We start from the raw sequence: 23,773 nt of genomic DNA, 5'->3' as shown, positions 1-23,773 counted from the left end.
TCCTCAGCTGACACTTATTTCCCTTGTGCAAAGAACCCATCCTATTCACTCCACTGTAGACAGCAGGGGGAATTCCTGTTTTTTCTCTTGCGTTTTAATCAAAGAAAAAGTAATTTCCCTCCCTGTGCGGTAAATAAGACACATAAACACTGTGTAAATCATAAATGTGAAGGGATGTATAGATAACGTGATGTGAGTGGACACGACAGCTGGGGAAGTAGAGAACCAGGTCATTACTCGGAACCCTCTCACCTCCATAAAAATACTTCTTGGACATAGTTGACAACTATGCGTAACGACGCGTGCCTCTAGTGGCACCGTGGAAGGAGAGTCGTCAGACGCACGCAGATGCACGGCTCTCTGCACTACCTTCCCGTCCAGCACCAACTAGCAGATGTTTTTTTTTAATCAACGCTGTGTAACAAAGAGTCTTTTTCAACACGTTTGGACGTTCTTCAACAGCCAGGCTCGTGCCATCGCCGTGCGCAACTGGAGAGAGAGCGCCTCTTCTGCACCTGCACAAAGTCTCTCTGTGTTGCACGAACTGTTCTCATCACTGGAGCGGGGGGACTGGAGTGATTAAACTGCAACAAGCATTTTTTGAATGTCTGCAGAGCGCTCAGACTCCTCGGCACTCGTCGTGTAACGCGCTCCTGTGTTTCGGGGCGACACAATCATTTGAGGCGACCCAAAGTTCCGCAGGCGCAGTTCTCCTCTTCCACGGCGGTGCGGGAGTCTGGCTCGGCTGTTGCCGTGGTACTTGCCAATAGACAGATAGCATCGGCGGTAGGAGGGGATACAGAGACTCCTGCAGGCTAATTGTAGCAGCCTGTGTTCGCAGGTGTATCGCTGATCCGTCTGTGAGGGACTGGGGGGCTTCATCCAGACCGAGCCGCTCTCAGAGTTGTGAGTAAAGGAAGAAAGAAAGAAAGAAAAAAAACCCTGGGAGAATGTTGAACCAAGTACAATGAGCGTAAATTTGTCGCAGACACCAAAATCCATACTTGCTCCGTCGAATTCAGTTTTGATGAGCAATTCTGAGCCGTCTTTGGAATTTTAAAAAGTGGATCCCGCGACTTTACAACCATGCGAAATACTTGGCTGTCTCCCCGGAGTGCGATTTGGGAATACTGGACATCGCTGATTGCATGTCTCTTTTGGATTCAGTACTGTTGCGGGATGCCTCATGTTATTCGAATAGGTAAGTTCTTCCCATTTGCAATTATACACACAAACACACACATACATACATATATCCTATACACACACACACGCACGCACACGTTAGTACGGTAACCTTCAAATTTATTCCCCACTCAGCTGATCTCAGTGCGGCTCAGCGGCAGCGCTTAGTTTTAGGAGCAGATGAGCAGCTCCCTTCATTTACCATTCCCCCATATTCTAGGAGTGTGTGAATTTTCATTCGACTTAAAGTGGAGGGGGGGCAGAGGTAGAGAGCAACAGGAGAGCGGTGCGTTATAGCAGACGGGTTTCTCTAAAGCTGAGGATGCCTTCAGCACTCAGAGACCACTAAACTGAAATATTGTGGGTTAGTGTGACCTCTATGCACTCTGCTTTGTCTGTTCCATTTTCTGCAGCCAGCATGTTGAGTCACCGGCTAAATTCAGGCTCGCTGCCATGCCTTCTGGAAGTAAGTTTGTTAATGACAGTCTGCTAAATGAAGAGCTACAGTTTTGCAGTGAATACGCCATCGGAAAGTTTGAAACTATTTATTCAGGGCGAGATCAGGAAGGTTAATGTCTCATCTCTTCTCATCTTTCCTTAACACCGCGAAGACAACAGTCCTCATTCTGAGTTAAGTCTTGTGTCCTTGGCCCCCTGCTCGTGCGCAGCCCACAGTGGGACACAAAAACAAGAAGCTCGTGCTGGTGTTGTCTATCTCTAATCACTCACAGTAGAAAACAATGTGATAATTGTCATTCAGAGGCTGGCGAATCGATGAAAGATTTCTTTTTCTTTCTTTCTTTCTTTCTTTTCTTTTTTTTTCCCCGAGAAGAGACATAAACAGAACAGGGATCGATACAGTTTTTTGTCAAGAGGCAAATCGTTTTTGACATTTGGCGGAGTGCCATACAGGACAATTACTCAAAATGGCATTGGCCCACATTAACATGCCACTTCAACAGCCGGAGAACAGGCAGGGAGAGAGAGCGTCTTAATGGCTGGGATGGGGGGAGTGGCGGAGGGGGTGGGGGGCAGGAGGGTGGGGTAGGTAGTGATGGGGGGGCTTTTTGTCTTCGAGGTATAAAATAATGGGGGGAAAGTGGATGTTTATTACCAAATTGCATATCCCATATTCTTAGTGGCGAGGTAATTGTGTCTCATAACCAAGTGGTCTCTGGTGTGACACACCAGCAACAACCCACTCCTGATTTTGTAATTCATAATTCCAGTGGAGCTCAGTGGGTGGTCAATGAAAAGCTACTTTTTATTCAAACAGAGAGCTATTAGACATTAACAGGAGTAGAAGTAGAGCTTCAAGCTGCAGTCATATAACCTTGAATGAGGTATTTTTCAAAGTCTTATATAAAAGATGAAAATAAAAAACATAAAAATGCTCCAACCTGAAACAGCATCAACTCTGAGACCACGGAGTAATGTTTACTGCTGAGCATCATATGCAGCTGTCAGGCAGACCCAGCATGCCCCTGTGATTGACTGCTGCACTCTGAGGAGCCATGACTTCTCTGACATTGCTGTGTATGGACTTTGGTGATGTCTTAGAAACTGCATAAATCCTTAAAGCTCCCTTTCTACTGATCTGAACTGAAATCGTTCGGTCAAAGGAACATTTTTTCTCTTTTTTTAAAACTGTGGCAGCAGCTCAGATGAAGACCTGAAATAGACTTGACAGGCTTTGTTTTTAAAAATGTCAAAATGCTGAGACAAATTTACCTTGAAATGTGCTACAGTAGCAATATTGCTTTTTATAGAATCTATCATTGCCTGTGGTGCAGGAGCAGTTTGTTTTGTTTTTTGGGTTGTTTTTTTTCTGTGATTTTTTTTTTTCTTTTTTTTTGTGCGTGCGTGTTTCTGAGATTGTATTTTGACAGGTTGAGATGAGGGACACGCAAGAGACAGCTGCTGAATTTGCCTCAATGCCAAAAGAAAAACAAAATTCAAAAGGCTTGTGGTTTCATACGATTTTTCTTGAAGCGGTGTGTTTATGTATAACGATGTGTTTCCATTTAATTGTGTCCATTTGGAAAATAGTAAAAAATAAAAAAATGAAAAAAGAAGAAGAAAAAATGCACCATATGTGTGTATATATACTGCATTGACAGAATTTCAATTTCACCTGTTTTAATAGTGGAGAAACCTGAGGATGTGCACAGAATGTTTTATATGTATATCGCAGATATAGTGTAGTTAATATTCCAGTCTGTTCATTTGTTTAAGGATGAGCGCTTTTTTGAATGTGTAGTAGACTTCCCCCTCCTTTTTTTTTTAGTACTTAGTGTGCAAGTGTGTGTGTGTGTGTACTCTGTGTCACAGCCACCCAACAGAGGGCTCTCTGATAGTCTGTTCACGGTGGCCGACGTCGCTCCACAGCACTGGTTACCAACATAAACAAACCAGTGAGAACGGTGGTGGTGGTGGGTGGTGGCATTTGAGCGCGGCACTCTGTATCTGCTCTTGGTTAGGTGGCCTGTGCACCATCTGGGTAATGGTGGGCATCCAAGGTAGAGTTGTTGCCATTGATTTTAGTGCTTTTTACAGAGCATCGCTCTAAGTCGAGGCCAGATGGTCGCTCCGTCTCATTCTGCAGCTTCTATTTGTTGGAGGGAATAAAAAGACTACTCCTTCTGTATTTGTCCTCTCACACGCTGAGCTTCTTTTTGCTCTTTACTCTCCCTCTGCTTGCCTTTCATATTTTCTTTTCTTTTATTTGTCATCCTCACATGTTTTCAGCTGCTAATCCCATCTAGGAACCATTTCAGCAATTTTGTTATAATAAAGACAAATGTCTCTAGGATGTGGTTGGGATTATACTCTCTGAAGATAGCGTGTGTCTGCAGATTATCTGTATGTTTGCCAACATGGAAATAAGATGCATTTGAAGGCAGCACACACTGACGCTTTCAGTTGTTTTTTGAGCTTTGTTCTGTAACTCCAAGAGCACTGATCTGTGTGTGCAGTTCATTAATATCCAACCTTCCCCATCAGATAGGGATTCCCCGATTTGATGAAATGAAAATATATTCATAGTGCAGATTTATAATATATATATTGCACACAGTAATGACATATCATTATACATTGTCTCTTTCATCTGTGGATTGATGAAACTAATTCATCATTTGTTGTCTCTGTTTTCTTTCAGCGAGGTTATTCACTGCCTGACAGGGATTTATTGAATAATCAATTACTTTATCTACCTAATACTTGAAGCACTTAATCAGTGCCAGTTAATCAATCTCCCTCATGATTTCATGTTGATTTCATTTCCTTTGCTCCTCACTCTGTTCCTACAACACCTGGCCACATGCATTTTTCATTTAGCGTCTCCAAAATGCTTTAGGCAGCCACGACTCCAGACTTAATTATTGTGTGTGAAACAGCCCGAACACTTAAACGTAAGCTGACAAATGTGCAGCACTTGAAGCTGTATGCAGTGTGACCACTCACAAGCTTCAGTGGGATAAATCGGGTTTGTGGTCACCACTTTTGGTTGAAGTCTCCCCACACAGCCACTTCAGAGGCTTGTCTTTATCCCCGCACCAGCAGAGGGAGAGAGAGAGAGAGGGAGGGATGGAGGACCGAGAAGTTTTCATGTGATTAACTCCTCTAGCGGGCTATAGAGAGTGCACTCTCCGCTCGCATGCTCCCGGAGATCCTCCTCGCCGGGGTTTGTGCAAATGTCTCATCTGAAATGACTCAGACATATTTCAAGAGACCGCAGAAAGCTGTAATGGTACTTTGGAATTCTAGTTTTAACAAAGTCAAACCCAAAGGGGTGCTTGTATTGAGGATTACCCACAGGAGGACGGTACGGTTGGTAAAAAAAAAAAAAAAGAGGGAGGGCTAGGACATTAAGAGAAGAGCGTTTGGTGATGAAAAACAACGAGGAGATGTTGCATCAAAATTTGTATCAAATTAAGATGGCCATCAGTCGCTGAGTGGAAATGAATATTTCATTTCCATCTAAATTTAATCTCTCCCTAGGCACAGAGAGGAAGCAGGGAGAAGCCTGCTGGTGGAGGCTTGGTTCTGAGGGAGTTGTCGTGGTGAATATGAACAAAGGCTGGTAGAGGTCACAGAAGAATCGGATACAGGCAGAAGCTTCTTTGATGTGTAATTCCATTATCTGTTCGCAAAAGCAGAGATTGAAGGGAGCGCAATACAGTGATTGTTTTACCTGCGCTAACACACTCCTCTTCATCCACTTGTATAAACATAGGCGGGTAAACACACTGCAAAAAAAAAAAAAGAAGAAAAAGAAAAAAGAAATGGCTGAGGCCAACCGTCTGCCTCTCCGTCTCACGGCCATCTCCACACACACATGGACACACACTATATAAACCCATACACTCCATCCACAACATTCTCCAAAACATATGTCTGGTCTCCATGGGCCTCTTGTACACAATCCAATTCCATTCTCTCTGTCAGCACACTCACAGCTCGTCATTAGCTTCAATCTTGCTGATGAGAAACGGCAGATGTTCGTTTTGTTAAGCAGAGGGCCCGTCTCTGAACGTGCCATCTCCTGTACCCGCCTGTGATCCTCTCTCGACGTATTAGAAAGGAACATTCTACCTCCACAAACAAATATGAGCTCCAGACGTGCCATAATATATTTTTTATAAATCGCAGCACCTGGTTATAAGTCAGTAAAACCAGTCAACTTGGGTTTAAATGTACTCTGAGTCCAAGTGAACGTGTTTATGTCTCAGAATAGGTGTAATAAATGCGTAATGCGCCGGAATGGGCTCGTAATGTGTCTGATCACTAACACTAACAAGACTTAACTGCATCAGGGAAGTGCAGGTACTTAGCTTCTTGTTCAGTCACACATAATAATGATCATCCAATAATCCAAGTCACTAGGGGCTAATAGAGCGGATCTACCAACCAGTAAGATAATCCTGTGACACAGCAGGGCCCTATCTAGCCCCAGTTAGCTTAGCCTAGCCTCTGCTCACACACCAGATGGTGTTTTCATATCATACAACAAAGTGGGTGCTCTGTAGTGAAAGGTCTGCCGCAAGCATATGCTTCCGTTGCCTATTGAAAATAAATTAGCTACTACATTTATCATGGCTATAGATTTCAGCTGTTTCATTCAGCAATCATGTTGCTGTTATATGAATGAAAGATGTTATTCTAAAGGGGAATTTCATTCATCTCATCTGTAATTATCTAGGGATGAAACAGGAGCTTTAAAAAATCACCTAAAATAATAACCCTCAGTAATACAAAGTCATGTAGATAGGTTTGGTTTTATGTGTCATATTGTGTGTATGCACTGAAGGTGAACAACAATTTGTGGATTATTTAAAATTAATAAGAAAGTCACATTACTATTACTATATTTGAGTGGACACAGGAAGATGAGAAATGATGGGGTTTATTTGTAATACTATATAGAGATGAAAAAAGAAAAAATATAGATCCTGACTATGAGAATAAAAGAAGCATCTTGAAATATAAAATCCAAAAAGCAAAACCTGAGCAGATAATACCAGAATTATCTGGAAGGTCTGATACCAGTAGAATTAAGTGGAAAAATATTCAAATAATATGCATAACAGGCTTTAATATAATAATACAATGATAATGGTGAACTAACCTGCTCAACATCTTTGCACAACTCAATGTAGACACGTCCATCAGAAACAACAGCCTGATTGATGTGGCCCACAATCTGCCCAGAGTCCCCCCTGCAGGCCCCCCAGGGACTCAATGTCATTATAGCAGGATGTGTGTGTGTGTCTGTGTGTGTGAGTGTTTTTCCCCTTTGCTTTTTTTTTTTTGACAGTGTTTTGAAATTCATGACATGTCAGTGTTGGCTATTTCCCTAAGAATGTTTCTGTACCAATGCAATGAATCAAATTTCATGCTCTAGCCATTTGTCTTTATTATGTGCCCTTGTCCTTTCCATTTGACTCTCCCATCTCAGCCCTCCTCGGGGCTCTGCTGGAAAAGTCGAATAACATCAAAACAGTTTGAGAAGAACGCTTGAATCGTGGGGCTTTTCACTCTCAGGGTCATGCTAGCAATATAACATAGTTAATTAGAATCATCTTGTTGTAGGTAATTTAGTGATCTTTTTTTAACATTTCAGCATGGAGAGTAATTTGTCTTCACATTATTTCATCGTGTATGTTGGCAAACCGCACACACACCATAGGCGAATAAAGTAATGCCGCAATAGAGACGGAGGTGTGGGGGTTGGGGGGGTGGAGGGGGCAGTTACATAGATGAAGCTAGGGGACTCTTATTTAGCTTGTTAATTAGCTTGAACCTTTTGATCCCAATTTTAAAACCCGCCACGTTGCAATGCTGGCGCCTTTTGTGTGTTGTCCCAAGCCTGATAAAACTAAGCTTTATTCCTGTGCCTTTCAAACAGCACGGCATTCACCAGAGCGGTATTAGCTTTGCTTCCCCCTCCCCACCTTAGTGTTGTCCTTATCTATTCCCAGACGCTCTGTGTAAACTTGGTCACCTCTGACACCCCGGTAACGTACAGTTACGCACATACATTACAATAACAAGACCTTTTTATTCTCGCTGCTTTAAAGCAATCAGGACAGTGGAGATATCAGCTGCAATGCACAGGTTTAAATCCTATTTAACTTGGGCTAAGGACAATGAATGGAGGGCGACACAGTTTCATTCTGCCCTTTTAATCAAGCTCTCATTGTTATGGGTGCATGGCAAATGTCAGGTCTTGGTTGTGTGATTCCCTCAAATTGCCGTTCCCTGACTGTAGGGAGACGTGTGTGCCCGAGTGTGTGTTTGGGAGTGCGGAGACAAAGAGAGGAAGTGTGAGTGTGTGCATGACAAGGGGATGTATAAGGAGAGCTGGCATAGAATCCCTGGAGCGTAGGGGTAGAGCAGGAGTTACTAATCAACTGTGAGAGAGTAGGCTAGAGAAGACTCAACCTCTATTTTCCCCCAAGAGAGAAAGAGAAGGAACAGATAAGACAAACCTCTTCAGGCCAAAACCACTACAAATGAATGGTTATCACCAAAAATATCTGGGGGAAGTGGGGGGTGGGGATGGGGGGGCAGAGATCGCCTCCTCCACAGTCTGCCTCACACATCCCGCTTTGCTTTTCATCCCTGAGAGGACTATACTGCAGGAGGTGCATAAGACTCGGGGGTTACCTCTCTAGCCCCTGTGCTCATTCCTTCACTGATGGATAGCCAGGAGGTTGGAAGCCAATGTCAATTTAGTTAACACAGCCAATACCCAGAAGATTCCACTCAGCACTTGCTCTGTGTGCAGCCGAGACAAACTGGGATGGCCTCTCCTGTCTCAGTGAATGTTTTACCGGCTGCCGATCTACTGCCCAGGTTGCCCCCGGAGAGCAGTGTGGTTAACCACAAAATGTTCCCCCGCGACTCATCTGAAGACAGCTTGTCTGCATGCAACCGGCCTCAGATATGGAGCAAGACAGACATTATCATTGACAGGGAAGAGGAGGAGGAGGAGGAGGAGGAGGAGGGGGGATTGTGGGTGGTATGAGGCTGGCAGTACATTTTTAGTAAAGCTGTTAGTGATGCTTGTATGAATTAAGGCCTTTAATGTAAAGCCAGAAAAGGAAGTAACGACGATGCTGCAGGTTTTTCCACAAGCTCAGAAGGGGTTTTGAGGAGCAGAGATGGCTGTCATAGTAACCGAAGCCCACGTAGTCGGCAAACTAGGATGTGATTGGTGGAGATTATAGCATGTGATTAGCCTATCGTCTGAGCAGCAGGGTTTTGTGTTTTCTCAAATCAATTCGCTATCACAGAGTTAATGAAAAAAAATTGGGTTCTGATTGTTTTGTTCCTAAATTGTGTTTTCGAGTCTCAAGTGTTTCTGTTTCTACACTTCCAGCTTCAAGTGGGTTTTTTTTTCTATCTTTTAGAAATCAGTCCTGTGGGTTATTGTTATTTTTTAGCTTTCCACTCTTGTCCACCTTCAAAATTGTTTGACAAAGTCATTATTTTGCTACAATTTGGGAATAGCTCACAATCCATTTTTGTGTCTTGAACCATAAATTATAGCATCTGCAAAAGTGCTTACTGTATACCATATACTGTACAGTATACAAACGCTTTATGTGACTGTTTTGGTTTTTGTTCTCACATTGCTAAGAAAGAAAAATGAAAATGCAACTTCCCCCTTAAAAAAAAAGAAATGCATATCAACATCAGAGTTGTGTTTATGTGTCCAGAGGAAAAAGAGGAGAATTAATTTTGTGAAAGCTGCTTAATTTTAGAATGAATGCCTCTCATTGCTTTTCCCTGACAGTGAACATAATACTGTGAAATTTGCCTGAGCCAGAACAGTCTGCAATCAGCAAGTATTATCTGGTTTGATGAAAAGGATCAATTGAAGTGCAATGCATGCCTTGCCACCTGCTATTTTAGTCAAAAATATGATAAAAGATTAACATTAGATATCATTGAGGGTCTTTAAAAACACATCTATCTGCAATGATTCTGACAGGAAGAATATTGAACATCTACATTAGTAAACTGTGGTAGGTTGTAGGTATTTGCAAAAATCACTTGTAATAAATGCCAGATGTAATTTGAGGCCACAAGTGGCCACTGTGTCAAACAGTGTGTCTGTGATGCAAAATAAGGAGAAAAGGAGCTCTTGGCTGAAATTACATGTCTGGAGTTATCTATTACGAAAAGTTAGATATTCAATCTTCTAAATGGCCTTAAGGGTCTATTAGAAATGTCACAAACTGCAGACAACAGAGGTAAAGACAGGCACAGTCGTCATGGGGCTGCTACATTTCCAGATTGTGTTTACACTGCAGGCATTTAATTCCAATTCAATTCAACAACTAAAACACTCTTCTCCTTTGCTCCAGCTTTGCCCTTTCGGTGCATTTACACATTTGTTAACGTGAACGAGTGGTACCTGAGGAAATATAAAACCAGCAGAACATTGACCACGTTTAAAATAATTGGCATCACGCTGGCATTGCAGAATGCTTACTTAATGTCCTGCTCAGTCTCCCTCTGCACTGTTCACGTATGGATCGCCTGTCTGCCAGAGGGGTAATTACTTCAAATGTGGTTACGACCATTCCACTGTATATATGGAGAACACCGGCCACAATACAAACGAGCAATCTCGTAATGAAGCAATTTAACATAGGGCTGAAATCAATCAATGAATTGATCAGTATAAGTCACCAGAACTATTTTTCTTTCTTTTTTCTGTTTTAGACATTAGAAGAAATCTGAAAAGTTAATGTAAATACATGGACTATCTTTTTTGGGGGGTGGGTCAGTATCTATTGGCATTTTAAATTTATTTAGAAAATATTTTTGCATAAAACAAGAAAAAGATAATAATAAACAGCTGATTAATCAGTGAGGTAATAGAAAAGTAATTAGAGGCAGAACATTAATCTTTGTGGGGGAAAAATTCTTTACTGTATGTGCAATTTATCAATTTCTGCTATTTTTTTGTCTTATGTAAGAATGAATTGATCTAACCCTTTTTTGGCCTGTTGGTTGGACAAATCAAGTTATTTTAAAATACACTGTATATCAGGCTTTAAGTCACTGAGATGGTCACGGATGAATAACATCATTTTATATATAGATATGAATTTAATCAGTGATCATCCCAAACAGAAATTTACATGTCAATCAACAATAAAGCTACTGTATACTGATTCTATGCAGCGAAAATAAACATGGTGGGCCAGTTTGGTACATTAGTCAGCACAAAAAATTGGAAATGTCTTAATAGAGTATTATGTAAGCCATTCACGTTCCTAAGTGTCGAATGTGTGTCTGTCCCCCAGCATGGTAGACAATCAGAGACTTTGCCACACATGAAGGAAAGATAAGTGTAAAAGAGGAGGATTTGTTTCTTTCTCCTCTCTATGAGGGTGTTTAGCGAGCCAGGGGACAATCAGCAGGGTCCGTGAGCAGGATTTCCAGTCTGTAATAACGGCTGGCTGGAGCCCAGGCAGATCACAGACCTCACGTTCTTTGTCAATATTCTGCCTGAGCATCAGAGGACAGTGTGAGATGACAGGACGGGCCTGGAGAGTGTGTGTGTGTGTGTCCATGCTTTTCTGAGTGGAGCCTATTAGTGCAGGGAGCCTCTCCAGCCACTGTCAAACTTAAAACGGGGGGACAGGAGGAGATATTACCTCCAATTACGTGCTGTGGTGCGTGTGTGTCAAGTCTGAGCACTATCAAGCTGCTGGCCTGTCAAACTTTTGTCCGCTGATTAATTCATTTTTTGTCTAACATTACGGCGACACAGTGAGCTCTCTCTTACCCTTTCCTTGTCTCCCTCTTCTATCCCCCATCTTTCCTTGTTCGAGAAGAGAAACTATTTATTTGAAGCCATGTTCTTTCAAGACAGAAACAGATAAGCGTTTGTTTAGATTTCAGTCACTTCCTCCTCCAGGCTGTGACCATGCTATCATACACTCGTAGTGTTAATCCCTTACCAGGGTAAAATGAGAGCTCCTCTCACCTTCCTTGACCTGTACTCCTTCTGTCTCCTCAACACGCTGCATTACAAGACTTACATTTCAATTTGCAAGCCCAATCACCGGGACCTCATGAGCCGCGCTTGGAAAGCAATTGAGCCTCATTCACTCTGTTCCCCTTGTGTTTTCAATCCATTTATGATGATTTAAAGATATTAAATGTCTTGAACAAACCACTTGCAGAGCGTTTTTTCCCCCTCTTTCTTTCTCTTTTCTTTTCTTTATCTTATTTTAAGACTTCATTTGATTGCGTCCACTGAGCACCTATGTCTCCATCCATTGCTCGCCTGGTCACTGCTGCACCTTGATTTGAAACTCTAAGGTGTGGGGTTGGGGAGGTGGGGGGAATAACAGCACATGGAAATGGGCTGGTGATTGGCTTCCTCCCCGCGTGGTGATGGAGGGCTTGAGTGATCGTGCCCCTCAAGTCCTTCCTTGGTGGTTGATTAGCTGTGGAGCCCTGGAGCTCCGGAGTGACACACTGGCTCATCAGACCCCGCTCTGCCTTCCAGGGACCCCCTTGATTGCAAGGCGCTTCATAATTGTCCCCCCCATTCTGCTTTAGTGTCCGGTGTGCTGTCGTCTCATCTTCGTGTCAGTGAATGTGCCACTCTGTGCTTGACTTTTGCAGCTGCTTTCCAGAAAATGCACACTTGAAATGTTTCCGCATGAAAGGAATATGTCATAAAGATTTCAGCCATCTAGGAGCTTCCAGTTATTAACTGGTGACAACATGATAATACTCTTTGAGACACTGAATGCACAGAATCTACACTAACTATCCTGAAAATGTGTCCCCTCTCTGAGATCTCAAAACGATCCTGCAGCCACCATCTACCATGAATGGAAAAAAGAAAAGGTCGATTATATGGGTGCTAGTCAAAGGAATGCCGTGTTATAATAACGTATATTAAATTGTATGCATGCAAGGTTGAAGTGATACACAGCTGCGGTAACGCGTGACGCCGTGTATGTCAAAGAGAGCCTTTGCTGTCTCCCTGTCTCTGTCTGCCAGCACCAGCAGCTGCAAATGGGTGCCATGTAATGTCTCTTTTAGTAAGGCAATTGGAAAAGAATTGCCATTGTGGCATTTATAATCATGGGGTTGGTATCCATGATTGAGAGTTAAAGCAGTCAGAACGGAGGACTTTCTCTGGCTCGGGTTATTGATTCATATAGCTTTATGTGGGTGAACTGCCCAAGGTGTGGAACTCATCAGCTCATGGAGTGTATTAATTATTTTTATGTCCTGGCATCAGGCTCCACTGACACCTGAATTTCTTTAAGTCGAGACTTGTGTTGAGACTGTCAGACACTGGCTGATATTATTACTGGCATTAGATTAAAGCAAGTCAAGGTTTATTTGTCACACACAGACTCAAGGTTGGCTAAAAGATGAGTGCGAAAAATAATAAAAGAAGACAAAACACGAAAAGCAGTGTAGGCCTGATCAGTTCAGCACGGCCGTCTGCTCGGTGTTGCTGACATCCTGTAAGAGGCGGCTGCACCACAGTGGCAGGCTGCCCACCTTTTTCAAGGTAGGTCTTCTCATCATTGTTAGTGATCCGGCCTATTATTACTGTGCCATCAACAAACGATGTGTTGTTCCTCTCCCCCTCTCTCTCTCTCTCTCTCTCTCTCTCTCACACACATACACACAGCCACTCTTGAAGGGAATACAGCAGGAGGCCATAAACAACCTCAAGAGGCAGCTGTGCTGTGCCGAGGATGAGGGTGTTCAGGGCGGGACTGCCCACCTGACCAACTTGTAGTTAGGAAGTCCAGGGTTTTTGTTGTTTATGTCCATCAGCTTTCCAAGCAATCGTGTTAAGCTGAAAACAAAGTGACTGCTTATCAGCCTTCCTCACATTCTACCATGGTTTTAGTGTCCTCTGATGCAAAATCCAGGACTCTGCTTGTGTGTCCTGGCTCAGATACAAGGCCCGTTTCAGACACTTTGCTTATGCTTTCCATCCGTCCCTCTTTTTGCCTGTGGTGAGAGGCCCAGCAGGTAAAGTCCATACATAACTGTAAGTCTTTTCCACTCACAACAAAGCTGAGATGACCTTCAGTCTCTCAGCCCAGCAGCTGCTTTCTGCTCAGTCAGGGTACATGTGAAAAAAAAAAAACCCTCTGCCGTTTTGGCTGCAAGGAGCATGCACACATGCATATGCACAAACTTACACACACACAAAACACCTATGGAGTAAGACATCCAATATAAAAGACGACCTCTGTGTTTTGTCGAATGACTTGCCAGCTGTTTGTGATGTGTGCAATTGCATTTAACTGCATGCCAGCTTTTATCTTATTTCCTACCAAAGAAGTGGTGACTGCAGCCACGGGCTTATTCATGTCCAGATTTTTTACTCACCAAACAGGCTTTTTCCTGTTGTCAAGCTTTGGATAAAATCACTCACTAGGGTTATTTGGTGCATTTTCTTTTGGTTTTTACTCTTGTTTCCCTTGGCACAGTGGGAATAAGGGTAAAAAAGAGCACATAAGTAAAAAGAAAGAAATAGCCAGTGTCTCACTTCTTACTTTAGCACTCGCTTTTTCCTGATCCCCAGGCTTTGTGTAATTGTCTGTCTTCATTGGTACATTGGCTTTATTCACCCTCTACAGTGAGAGAGAATTCACCTGCCCTCTCTTTCCTGGAGTTTGAGTAAAAACACATTTGCTTCGATAAATATTATAGTGTCGCAGCTCTGAAAAAGGACTGTGTCAACTCTTGTACAGTGTGATGGACACTAGATGGGACTTGTGTTGAAACATAACTATTTTATTCAATGCAAGGATTTAGATACAGTAAGTAGAAGGCTGTAGCAGATGAGTGGCCTCTTGTCATACTGTACAGTATTACTCATCTTTTCTGTTAAGAAATTAATCAAAGTGTGTCAAAGGGGAAACCACAGAGAAAATGCTGGCTTTGTCAAAGGTCCCTAAAGAGTGATTTGACCGGAGTGGTTTGTTGGTTTGTACCATCGACCTCCTTATGTCTCTGTATCTTTGTGAATGTGCAGCAAAATTGCACAAATTGAATGCAGAACGTGAATATTTGCTATTTCCTGCATATTAGTCAAATGATTCAGGTCACGGCGATGATGCACAGGGATCAATTTAACAGCTCTCTGTTTGATATTGTCGCCGTTTTCATACCTATCTTTTTGTGAGCCACATCTAAACACTGCGAGTGCTGTTTAATTGGCAGGGGGAGCATCAGAGCACACCAATGTGAGCTCCGGGCTCCTGATGATTCTGATCCCAATCTTCTGACAAATGAAACTTTTTTTTCCCTACACTAACTCAGTATTGCTTATATGGCATCTGCTTTGGATTATTAGCAAGTCAGAGTGACTCAGCTCATACAGAGACAGGAAGTCTCGCTCTTTATTATTTACTGCAATGGAAGAGCTGTGTTCTTATCATATCAATAAGCCGGCATCCCTTCTGATATGTGTTGGGAAGAAACACGTTCGGATACTGAGAATTGGTTTCTAATTTTCAGGAACTGGAGATTATTTATCAGACGTGCTTCGAGTGTATGGCAGTTCATCCACACACAGGAGATGTAGCTGGAAACCTGGTGACACAGCAGCTACTTGTAGGTCGTGCAGTAGCTACTTTCTGTTGCAGCTAGTGTCAGTCATGGAAAAGAACAAGAAGAGGACAGATCTGTTGGACTGGCTTGACATTCATCAGAGAGGGGTGTTCTGAAATTTGATGGTGTGTCAATCCTAACATGATAGCCTCCACTGTGTTGGACTGCTGGGTTCTTCCACCCCTTCAAAGGTCACCAATGTCAAGATGATCTGCAGTTAATCAGTGGATTCTATCTAAATGAATTAGTGTTTTGGCTATAAATACTAGCGTAACTCAGACCGTAAGATCTGTTGCTTTTCTTGGTTACATGGTGGAGGTTTCATGTTCTCATGCAAGCTGCAGTAAGAGCTGGTTGCCTACACCTCAACAAATCATCACCGTGTGGGAGCCGCAGCTTATACCATTCCTCCTATGCAGAGGTATTTTATATGCGCCGAAGAGCTAGCAGTCACTAACACTGACAAGAAGTATTGTGTTTGCATTAACATATGCTTAACTGCATCAGACCTCATTACAGCTCTGTGCAGAGCAGATGCAAAAACATTTCAGTCTGCTTTCTCCAAACTGTTGCCTGATTGCTTACGGTATCAGGAGGCATTTGGTGGAGATATGACAGGGGCATCGCATAATGTCACTTATTTTTGTGAAATAGTCTTTGCCAAAAATAATGTGGTTTTCGTTTTTTCACATGTTGTGGTTTCTTTTTTGGGGCTCAGATACAATTCCAGAGAAATCAATAACTAGAACTGATAAACATGGTAATGCTGTTGAGTAGCACCAGGGATGTTCCCACCTAAACTGAGACATTCTTAAATGTAAATTATCCTCATCCCTCACTTTTAGAACAGTACTGCATATACCTCGAAATACATGGTATTTTCAGCATGACAAAAACATATAAGAGGATTCTCGTCTACCGATGGAATAGGCTGAAATATGACTCCTGAGTTCAATGTCCACCCTTCGACTATACCACCTTTATGGACTGAATAATATGTAATGCTTTGCAAAGCTGCACACCTTCCTAGTAATGTGTCATTGCTGGAGCCAGTTACACACACCTCAGTTCAAAGTAAGGCATGTCATTTTGTTGACAAGCTGTAGCTGGGTGCCTGTGAGCTTGCTTGTGCCTGCGAAGACATGTTATTCTGTATTTTCTCTCAGAAAAATCAGCATTGTGGCAGCGAGTCTGACAGTGCTGTGTGCTCAGATCACTTAACTGGAGCATCCAGATGTGACGGAAAATCAAAGGCCAAGTAATGATGGAAAACAAACCTGTTTATGCTCACTGATAATATAGAAGTAGGGCAGCGTAGGAGAGGCAGAGAAAGACTTCATAGGTGCTCAGTGATACAATGCCATTGAAGTCTTAGAGATGTATGCTGCTGTCAAATGTAAAGGTAGCCTGTAGGGGTTTATTGTAACATTTAAAAAAAAACGCTATATTTATGTTTATTGTAAGACTAGCACCATTTTCATCCATTTTAAAATATGATACCAGTTTTGCATTTGATCGCCACTCAGAATTCTATCTAGACCAAAAGACAGTAAGACCCTCCTTTTATTATATAGATATATCAGCTTCATTCATGGCCTCTGATGTAGAGCTCCAATTATTGGTCAATTAATCAATCAATCAGTCAATTAGCAGAACATGAATCTATTACTATAGATAATTCTTTAGGGAGAAATTCTCATAAACATTTTCTCACTCCAACTTCTCAAATATGAGGATTTGATTTTTTTTAAATGTAGTTTTGGGGTTGTGACAATTGGCTTCTTTTTTTTCTCTTTCTTTTGAAATGAGAATTCATGAAATTATAGTGAAAATAATTATTAATTAATTATTTTTTTTCTATAAGAGTTATTTAATGTTTGTCTGTTTGACTCAAATGGACTTCATGTTTTACCAGTTGCCCTCTGAGGTTGGCAGGGTCATGTGTTGTGTTACTGACCCTGCTAGTGGTCAAAAACTACTATAGGATTTAATCAGATGTTTTCTAGTAACTGTGCTATATTCTGAGCCACAGGTGTATGTTTAAATCATGTTTGCCATTTTATGAAAAAAAAAAAAAAAAAAACTTTTGTGATGGACAGGATATCTTAGCATGTCTTCTCAGCACCTCCCTCAAGGGCACCTGTGTAGCATTTTTTTACCAACAAGATAAAAACTCCCTCCGGCTACATCAGTGACCTCCTGGTTGCGAACCCACTTGGCTGACCTAATGCCTGGGCATTGAGCCATATGAACAGAAAAGCTTTGCCTGGTGGTGATTCTGTGCATTATGGCCTTGGCCCCTCCAATGGAAAAGGTCAGTATCGATGCACATACAGTATTGCCTTAACTAGTGTTTCCCAGGCCGAACATTTTAATTTCAAAAACTCTCCCTGCAGCAAGTAGGAAGGTGGGAATCAATAGGAGTTTCTCTTGGCATGTGGATGTTGTGATTAACTTGTCCAGTAGCTTGAGATACTGCATACTGTAATGTGTGTGCTCGCTTCAAGTCAGGAAAATATGGGAGCCTTTTTTTTCTGGGCTGAATTTGGTTTAGGAGCAGGAAGTCAGTGCTCTGGATACTGGTTATTAACTTGTCGTGATTCAACATCTTTTATGAAGCTGAGTCCTAATTTTCAACCCCTGCAGCCTCTCTTAGGTCCAACCCCCCCGGTGCTTTGTCACTCTGCTCTCATTCAGCCAAGTGTAAACATTATCACTTGAACATATTTATTATCAAAGTGTAATTATACTCACAGTTTCAGCCTGCATGTTTCCAGCTGACACACAACTGTGAGAAATGACCTTCAATTAAATTTCTGCCAGAGTGATGTCGATGTATCTCTGAGTGTAATCAGTGGAAAGTTTGTTCAAATATAGGAGGAGAAGGGATTCTGCTCTTCACTCTACTTTCTCCTTAATTAACAAAGGGGTAGGCATTACATCTTCTCTCATATCACCTCATGGTTGTCATGCTCCCTGACAGTGTTTAATTGAAAAAGGGTGTCTGTAAATTTCTTACTAAGTTCATGATCAGCACTGATCATAGAGTGTGTTGATGTGAAGTGAAACTTGTCTAGAAGTGACACTTTAAAATACACTTTACACACAGTATTACCATGACCATTACCCGGCCCCTCTCCCTCTCTCTCTCTCTTCTGCCTTTTCTTGGACACACTCACGCACACGCACAGATAAGACATTTGTGTTTTCCAGGCGATATTCTGTCAGGGGAGGAAGAATATGAGACAAGCCATCCATTATAAGAACTTGATTGGTTCTGTAGTGGCAAATATCACAGCACCATTTAATACCATCACCACACACACACACACAGATACAGTACACACACAGAAGCACCAACACATACACCTCGGCTCTGTCCAGCCCAGCCTCTTTCATAATTTTCTTGTCAAGCATAGCAGACAGCATAATGTTAAGAGGGCACGCACACAGAGTAAACAGTGGACAGATTTTCGATGTATCACTGTAATGGAGTAATTACCCCGTCAGTGGGGGACTGCACAGGACTGCTCACCAACACTCTGGTTCAACAGAATCAAAAGGAATCTTCAAATAAGTTTTTAAATTTTAATTACCAGCATCTTCTGGCTGCTTAGTTTGCTGAGGCTGAAGTCAGTCCATTTTTTTTCTTTTCTTTTTTTTCCACCCATGATGCTATTCCCTCATCCAGCCCCAGAGCACTGATTACATATGATTTTTAAAGCACAGATTGGTACATGAATATTTGAATGCTTCGGATGACTGTGGAGCTGAAATCATTAGTCGATTTATCAACTCACAGAGGATTAAATTGGAAACTATTTTGATGGAGGATTATTATTATTATTTTTCACGTTTTGAGCAAAAATTCTAACCACTTGATTCACTGCTTTACTGTGTTTATCACTGTAAACTGAAATATGTGCACATGATGATGCCGCCTGGAGCTTTTTTGCTATCATCTGAGATAGCAAGAGTTCATAGAGACCATAAGAATTAAAAAAAATAAAAAAAAGTCAAACCCACTTACAGTAATCACATCTATAAGCGGATAATTGTTATTACAATTTTTTTTTATTTCTCATGCAGATTATCATCTCATTTGCATTTGCATATTTATTACATGAATATAAAGTAATGACACAGACAGCTTCCCTATTTACTGATCTTAAGATAAAATAAACTGCGGGCCTCCTGCTCCAAGCCTATCGTCTAAACGGTCAGGATACAAACGTTGCACTCCTGTCACGTAACACGCCTGCTGCTGTGAGTGTGTGGCAACCATAATTACATAAAAGTCCCAAAACGCGAGCATAGCAGGAATGGCTGGGCAAAATAACTCACTGAGCCGCGGTGGTGAAAATATCACATGGTGCGCAGCACAGACATAGGAACAGACACACACAGTGAACTTGTGTGTCAGGGACGGTCATTACACGCTGCAGCAGTCCAAACACCCTGTACAGGTCTGAAGACCCAGCATGGGACAGCCTGCAGTAGCAGGTCACAACTGCTTCAAATTATTTTTCCATATGTTCTCCAACTAATAAAGTATAGACAAATGATCTGAACATCCATTACATCCATCTAAGAGACCTCCACTGTAATCACTTGTTGCAACCCTGACAACACAGAGATGAGAAAGAACATGATCAAAAGTTAAAGGCCTAAAGCTGAGGTGATAAACAGACCAGATCATGGTCACGCTATGATCAATATAGTACGAAGACTGCAGCCTAACACCAGTCACATTTATAAAATATGTTGCTGCTGCTCAGTGAAATATCTGTTATTTTGGCTCTTTTCTCCTGCAGCTTAATGTTTTATTTCTAAAAAAGCTTGAACTTTTACAATGTTACTGGAGGTGGGTTTTCTTTTAGCTTGTAAGACACTGTGGGAAACAATGCAATATGTCTTTCTCACACCACTGTGATCATCACTTGGTCCTTTGGTCCTGTTTGCTATATGTGCTAACAGTATAGGGTACTTAATGAGCAGCTGATTAGGACAATATCTTATGATTTTTGCATCAGTATGTTTGATAATAGTAATAAAATTGTTTGCAAAATGTATTATTTCACTATATATTTATAGATTTAACATTAATATAATGCCCCATATGATTTTCTAACATCTGACAATTTCTGTACAGTACAGTAACACTGTTCTGCAGAGCCACAGGCCCACTAAGGCCGATAAGCAGGTAGCAGAACAGCTGTCAGTTGTTTTGGTCAAAACTGTCAGCATGATGGTAAATGACACCAAAGTATGATCCTAGATGGAAATTATAAAGTTAATACCCACGCAATAGATTTTGATCTCACTTTGTCCCCTTATTGGGAGGCATGCACAGGAAAGCTCGGAATCACCGTGGTGCTCACACTTTGTGGCGGCTGCTGTACTGAAAAAAAGAATTATTAGATTTAATAGTATGTAGCGGAGAAAAAAAGCAATGAATAAATAAGAGGTTATACAGTGGTGCAATTCAAATCAGCCTTGGATTCAATTTGTCGATGGAATGGTAATAGGAAGGCCAGAGAGAGGAGGCAGAAAATGGTATGTGATTTCCTCCACTCGCTTGCATCACACCATGCTAATTTGTGTTTCATGCTCTGGGAGTGAAAGCCAAAACTGCAATTTTTCTCCCCCTCAGTCCTGCTACACGATTAGAATTTTGTTTTTTTTGTTTGTTTTGTAAGTACTTTATTTATTTATTGATTTGGTTATTTCGAGAGCATTAACCTCAAACGCTGGTTTTGGTAAATATTGCGAGAGCGAAACAGCTGTTTAGGGGCCTTTCGCAGAAACTTTCAGCCCCGAGTGGCAGGTCGCGTTACATTTTCATGATGTCTGCATAGCCTTGTGCCTCTCTTCAAAGACCACAAAAAAGTAGTGTGAATAAGAAAAGCACAGTGTAAATGGCCCTCCTAATGACTCTCAGCAGGACTACTCCTTGTATCTTTTATGAGCCAGGAAGAAAGGCGCGCATCATTATACAGTGCCCATCTGAAATCCACCAGCAGCATGATGCTCAACAAAAAGAATCCCCTCCTGGCAAATCGGGCGTAATGGGACACATTAGCGTATCGTTAGCCTGTTAGCGTGCCTCGAGGTCAGACACTGGCTGCCAAATTCCTGCTGCTGTAGAAAAAGAGGAGCTGGCTCTAGATGTCTGTTCATTCATTTGTGAACAGAGAACACTAGCAAAGACATGTCTCTGTGAGATTTTGCATATTTTGTCAGGATTTACAAGGGATAATGATTAATTATTACTTTTGCATCTATTGTATCAAGAAGAGACAATCAACTAAGTCACTGATATCCAGAAACATCCCTCAGAGTGTGTGCCCATTCCCCAGAGTAGCAGCTAAAATGAAGGCAAATGTTAATTAAGTCTCCTGTATGCATTAGGAGCAAATGCATTACTAGGACTCACATTTAAAATACACTGAACACCGTATTACTATTCAATACGGAGAAAATCAGTTTAAGGCTTGGGCAATAATGTTAGGTCATGGAAAAAATAAGTGCTGGAGTAAAAATTTCTGTTTTAATGGATTTTTTTCGCTGCCTCTGTTCTTTACCTCTCTGCTGGGAACATGCTACAGGTTTCTTTTATTTAAAGTCATCAGGAAAAGTTTATTGTCTCACAGGAGAGGTCCATTGCATCGATCAAAGCAAATTCATTTATGCTAAGAGTTGGTAATGGGGCATTCGCTATATATTCTGAGGGAACTTGCCTTTATGTGTTTTAGTATATTCTTATTGTACAGTAAGACACAAATGTGAAGTGTGGGAATTGTATTATAAGTGACTGTCATAAATTTGTGAAGCAGCACAAAGGACTTGCGTCACTGATGCAGATTGCAGGGCAGCTGGGCAGGGATTCACAGGGAGATGGATGGAAACCACAGCAACAGATGATGTTGATGACGGCGGACAGAGAGATAGATGGCTGTGGTCAGTGAGTGGTTAAACAGGGGAAAGAGAGAGAAAGTGATGAGGGCTCTGACCGCAGCAGCCACTCATCTGTCACTCACTCTGCAGCGCCCTGTTGATGGGTCTGAACCCCAAAAATATCATCTAATTTGATTCACCTTCAAAACTGATACGCTCCATCAGAGGCACTGTATGCTGCATTATGGGAAAGTGGTCTTTGAGTAGTAAAACTGAATGGCCTGCTAGGTCCTGCAGCGCGATCATGCAGTAGAGAGCGGGAGATGCTTCAGTTTCCAAGGAATCGTAAGTGACGCTGCAATGCATCACTGTCCAATGTAGTCAGCGGTGAAAGGTGGGGAAGAGGGGAATGGTAAGGCTAACTAGGGCAGGGGCTGGTCAGCAAATAAAGTCATCTGTGAGAGATGACTATCAATTAAAGGCACTTAAGGCACTAATGATCAGCAAAGGGACCCTAATGAGGATATGTGAAGGTGGGATCACATCTCTGTAAAGTCAAGTGCAGTGTTAAGATTCCAGCAGTACGCTAAAAGCAATGGATGCACACAAGCCCACTCATCACACTATCAAGGTCATTAGATGCTGTAATCAACTCCGGTAGCACAGTTTCAGGGAGAAACAAAGTTACTTTGCTTTAAAGTGGCGATGGAAACCCGTGTGCTGTGGTACAGCAGGTGATTACACTAATTAGTTCCTTCTGTCATCTAGGAGGCATGCTAATCAGTGATATCACCGTGTGTGGTGTTTGGTTGGAATGGAAACCTGAAAATGCTTGGCCGTTCCCTGTCACACGGTTGCTTATCCCTGCATTATAATGGAGAATTGGAGACAGTCCCAGACTCTGCTTAATTAGCTGATTCGGGATCTATTAATAAATTGTTCAAATACTATATCCACCTGCCAAACCTAAATAGATACCACCACACAATGAAAGGTAAAAGTGTTTTCAAATGTCAAATCTTCAAAGCTTGATGACATAATGTCATTGGATTGTAATATGATGACATAATATGTTGGATTGGTTTTTTTTTAATTTTCTTGTTAAGTCATTGAAACTATTCCATTTTGGCATTGTAGTGCTGTTTTAAGCTAATTAAATAATCAATCATTAACCATCATTAAAGGTCCACTGGTCAATATGTTTCATTTGAAAGCGGTTGCTCATACTGTAGGGCAGAACTCATAACAGCTTCTTTTTTTTCCTATAGCTTCCTTTAACTCTTTTTTTCAGCAGCAGCAGGCCGCCATTTTTAAACAAGATGACAAAAGCTATAGTAAATAGCTGTTGAAAAGAGCAGAATATGGAGTTAGCTAGAGAGACAGAATCAAGACTACAAATGCTGTGGTTAGCAGCTGTTAGATACAGTATGAGTGTTTGCTAAAGCGTCGGCCAAATAAGGTCCATGCAGGCTGATAAAATTCCAGTTGGAGTATCAAGACAATGTGGTAGACAGCAATGCATTGTGGATAGTGCTTAAAGGGGATACCTATATTAGTATTAGTA

General features: G+C 41.8%; 1 protein-coding gene across 1 annotated transcript in view; it reads left to right on the top strand.

Annotated features, from left to right (window-relative positions):
- Positions 1-336: 336 nt before the first annotated feature.
- The window catches only part of LOC146971677 (glutamate receptor ionotropic, kainate 3-like), an 87,579-nt gene continuing 64,142 nt past the window's right edge, over positions 337-23,773 (top strand). The window contains exon 1 of the mRNA XM_085801091.1: positions 337-1,201. Within this exon, the coding sequence (XP_085657217.1) occupies positions 1,087-1,201 (115 nt within the window). The 5' untranslated portion in view covers positions 337-1,086. The remainder of the gene's footprint in view (positions 1,202-23,773) is intronic.

This window comes from Trachurus japonicus, chromosome 16 (genome assembly GCF_045865225.1).
Source record: "Trachurus japonicus isolate A0001 chromosome 16, Traja_1.0".
NCBI lineage: Eukaryota > Metazoa > Chordata > Actinopteri > Carangiformes > Carangidae > Trachurus > Trachurus japonicus.
Note: the sequence above shows the minus strand (reverse complement) of the source record. Positions and strands in the feature narration are given on the sequence as shown.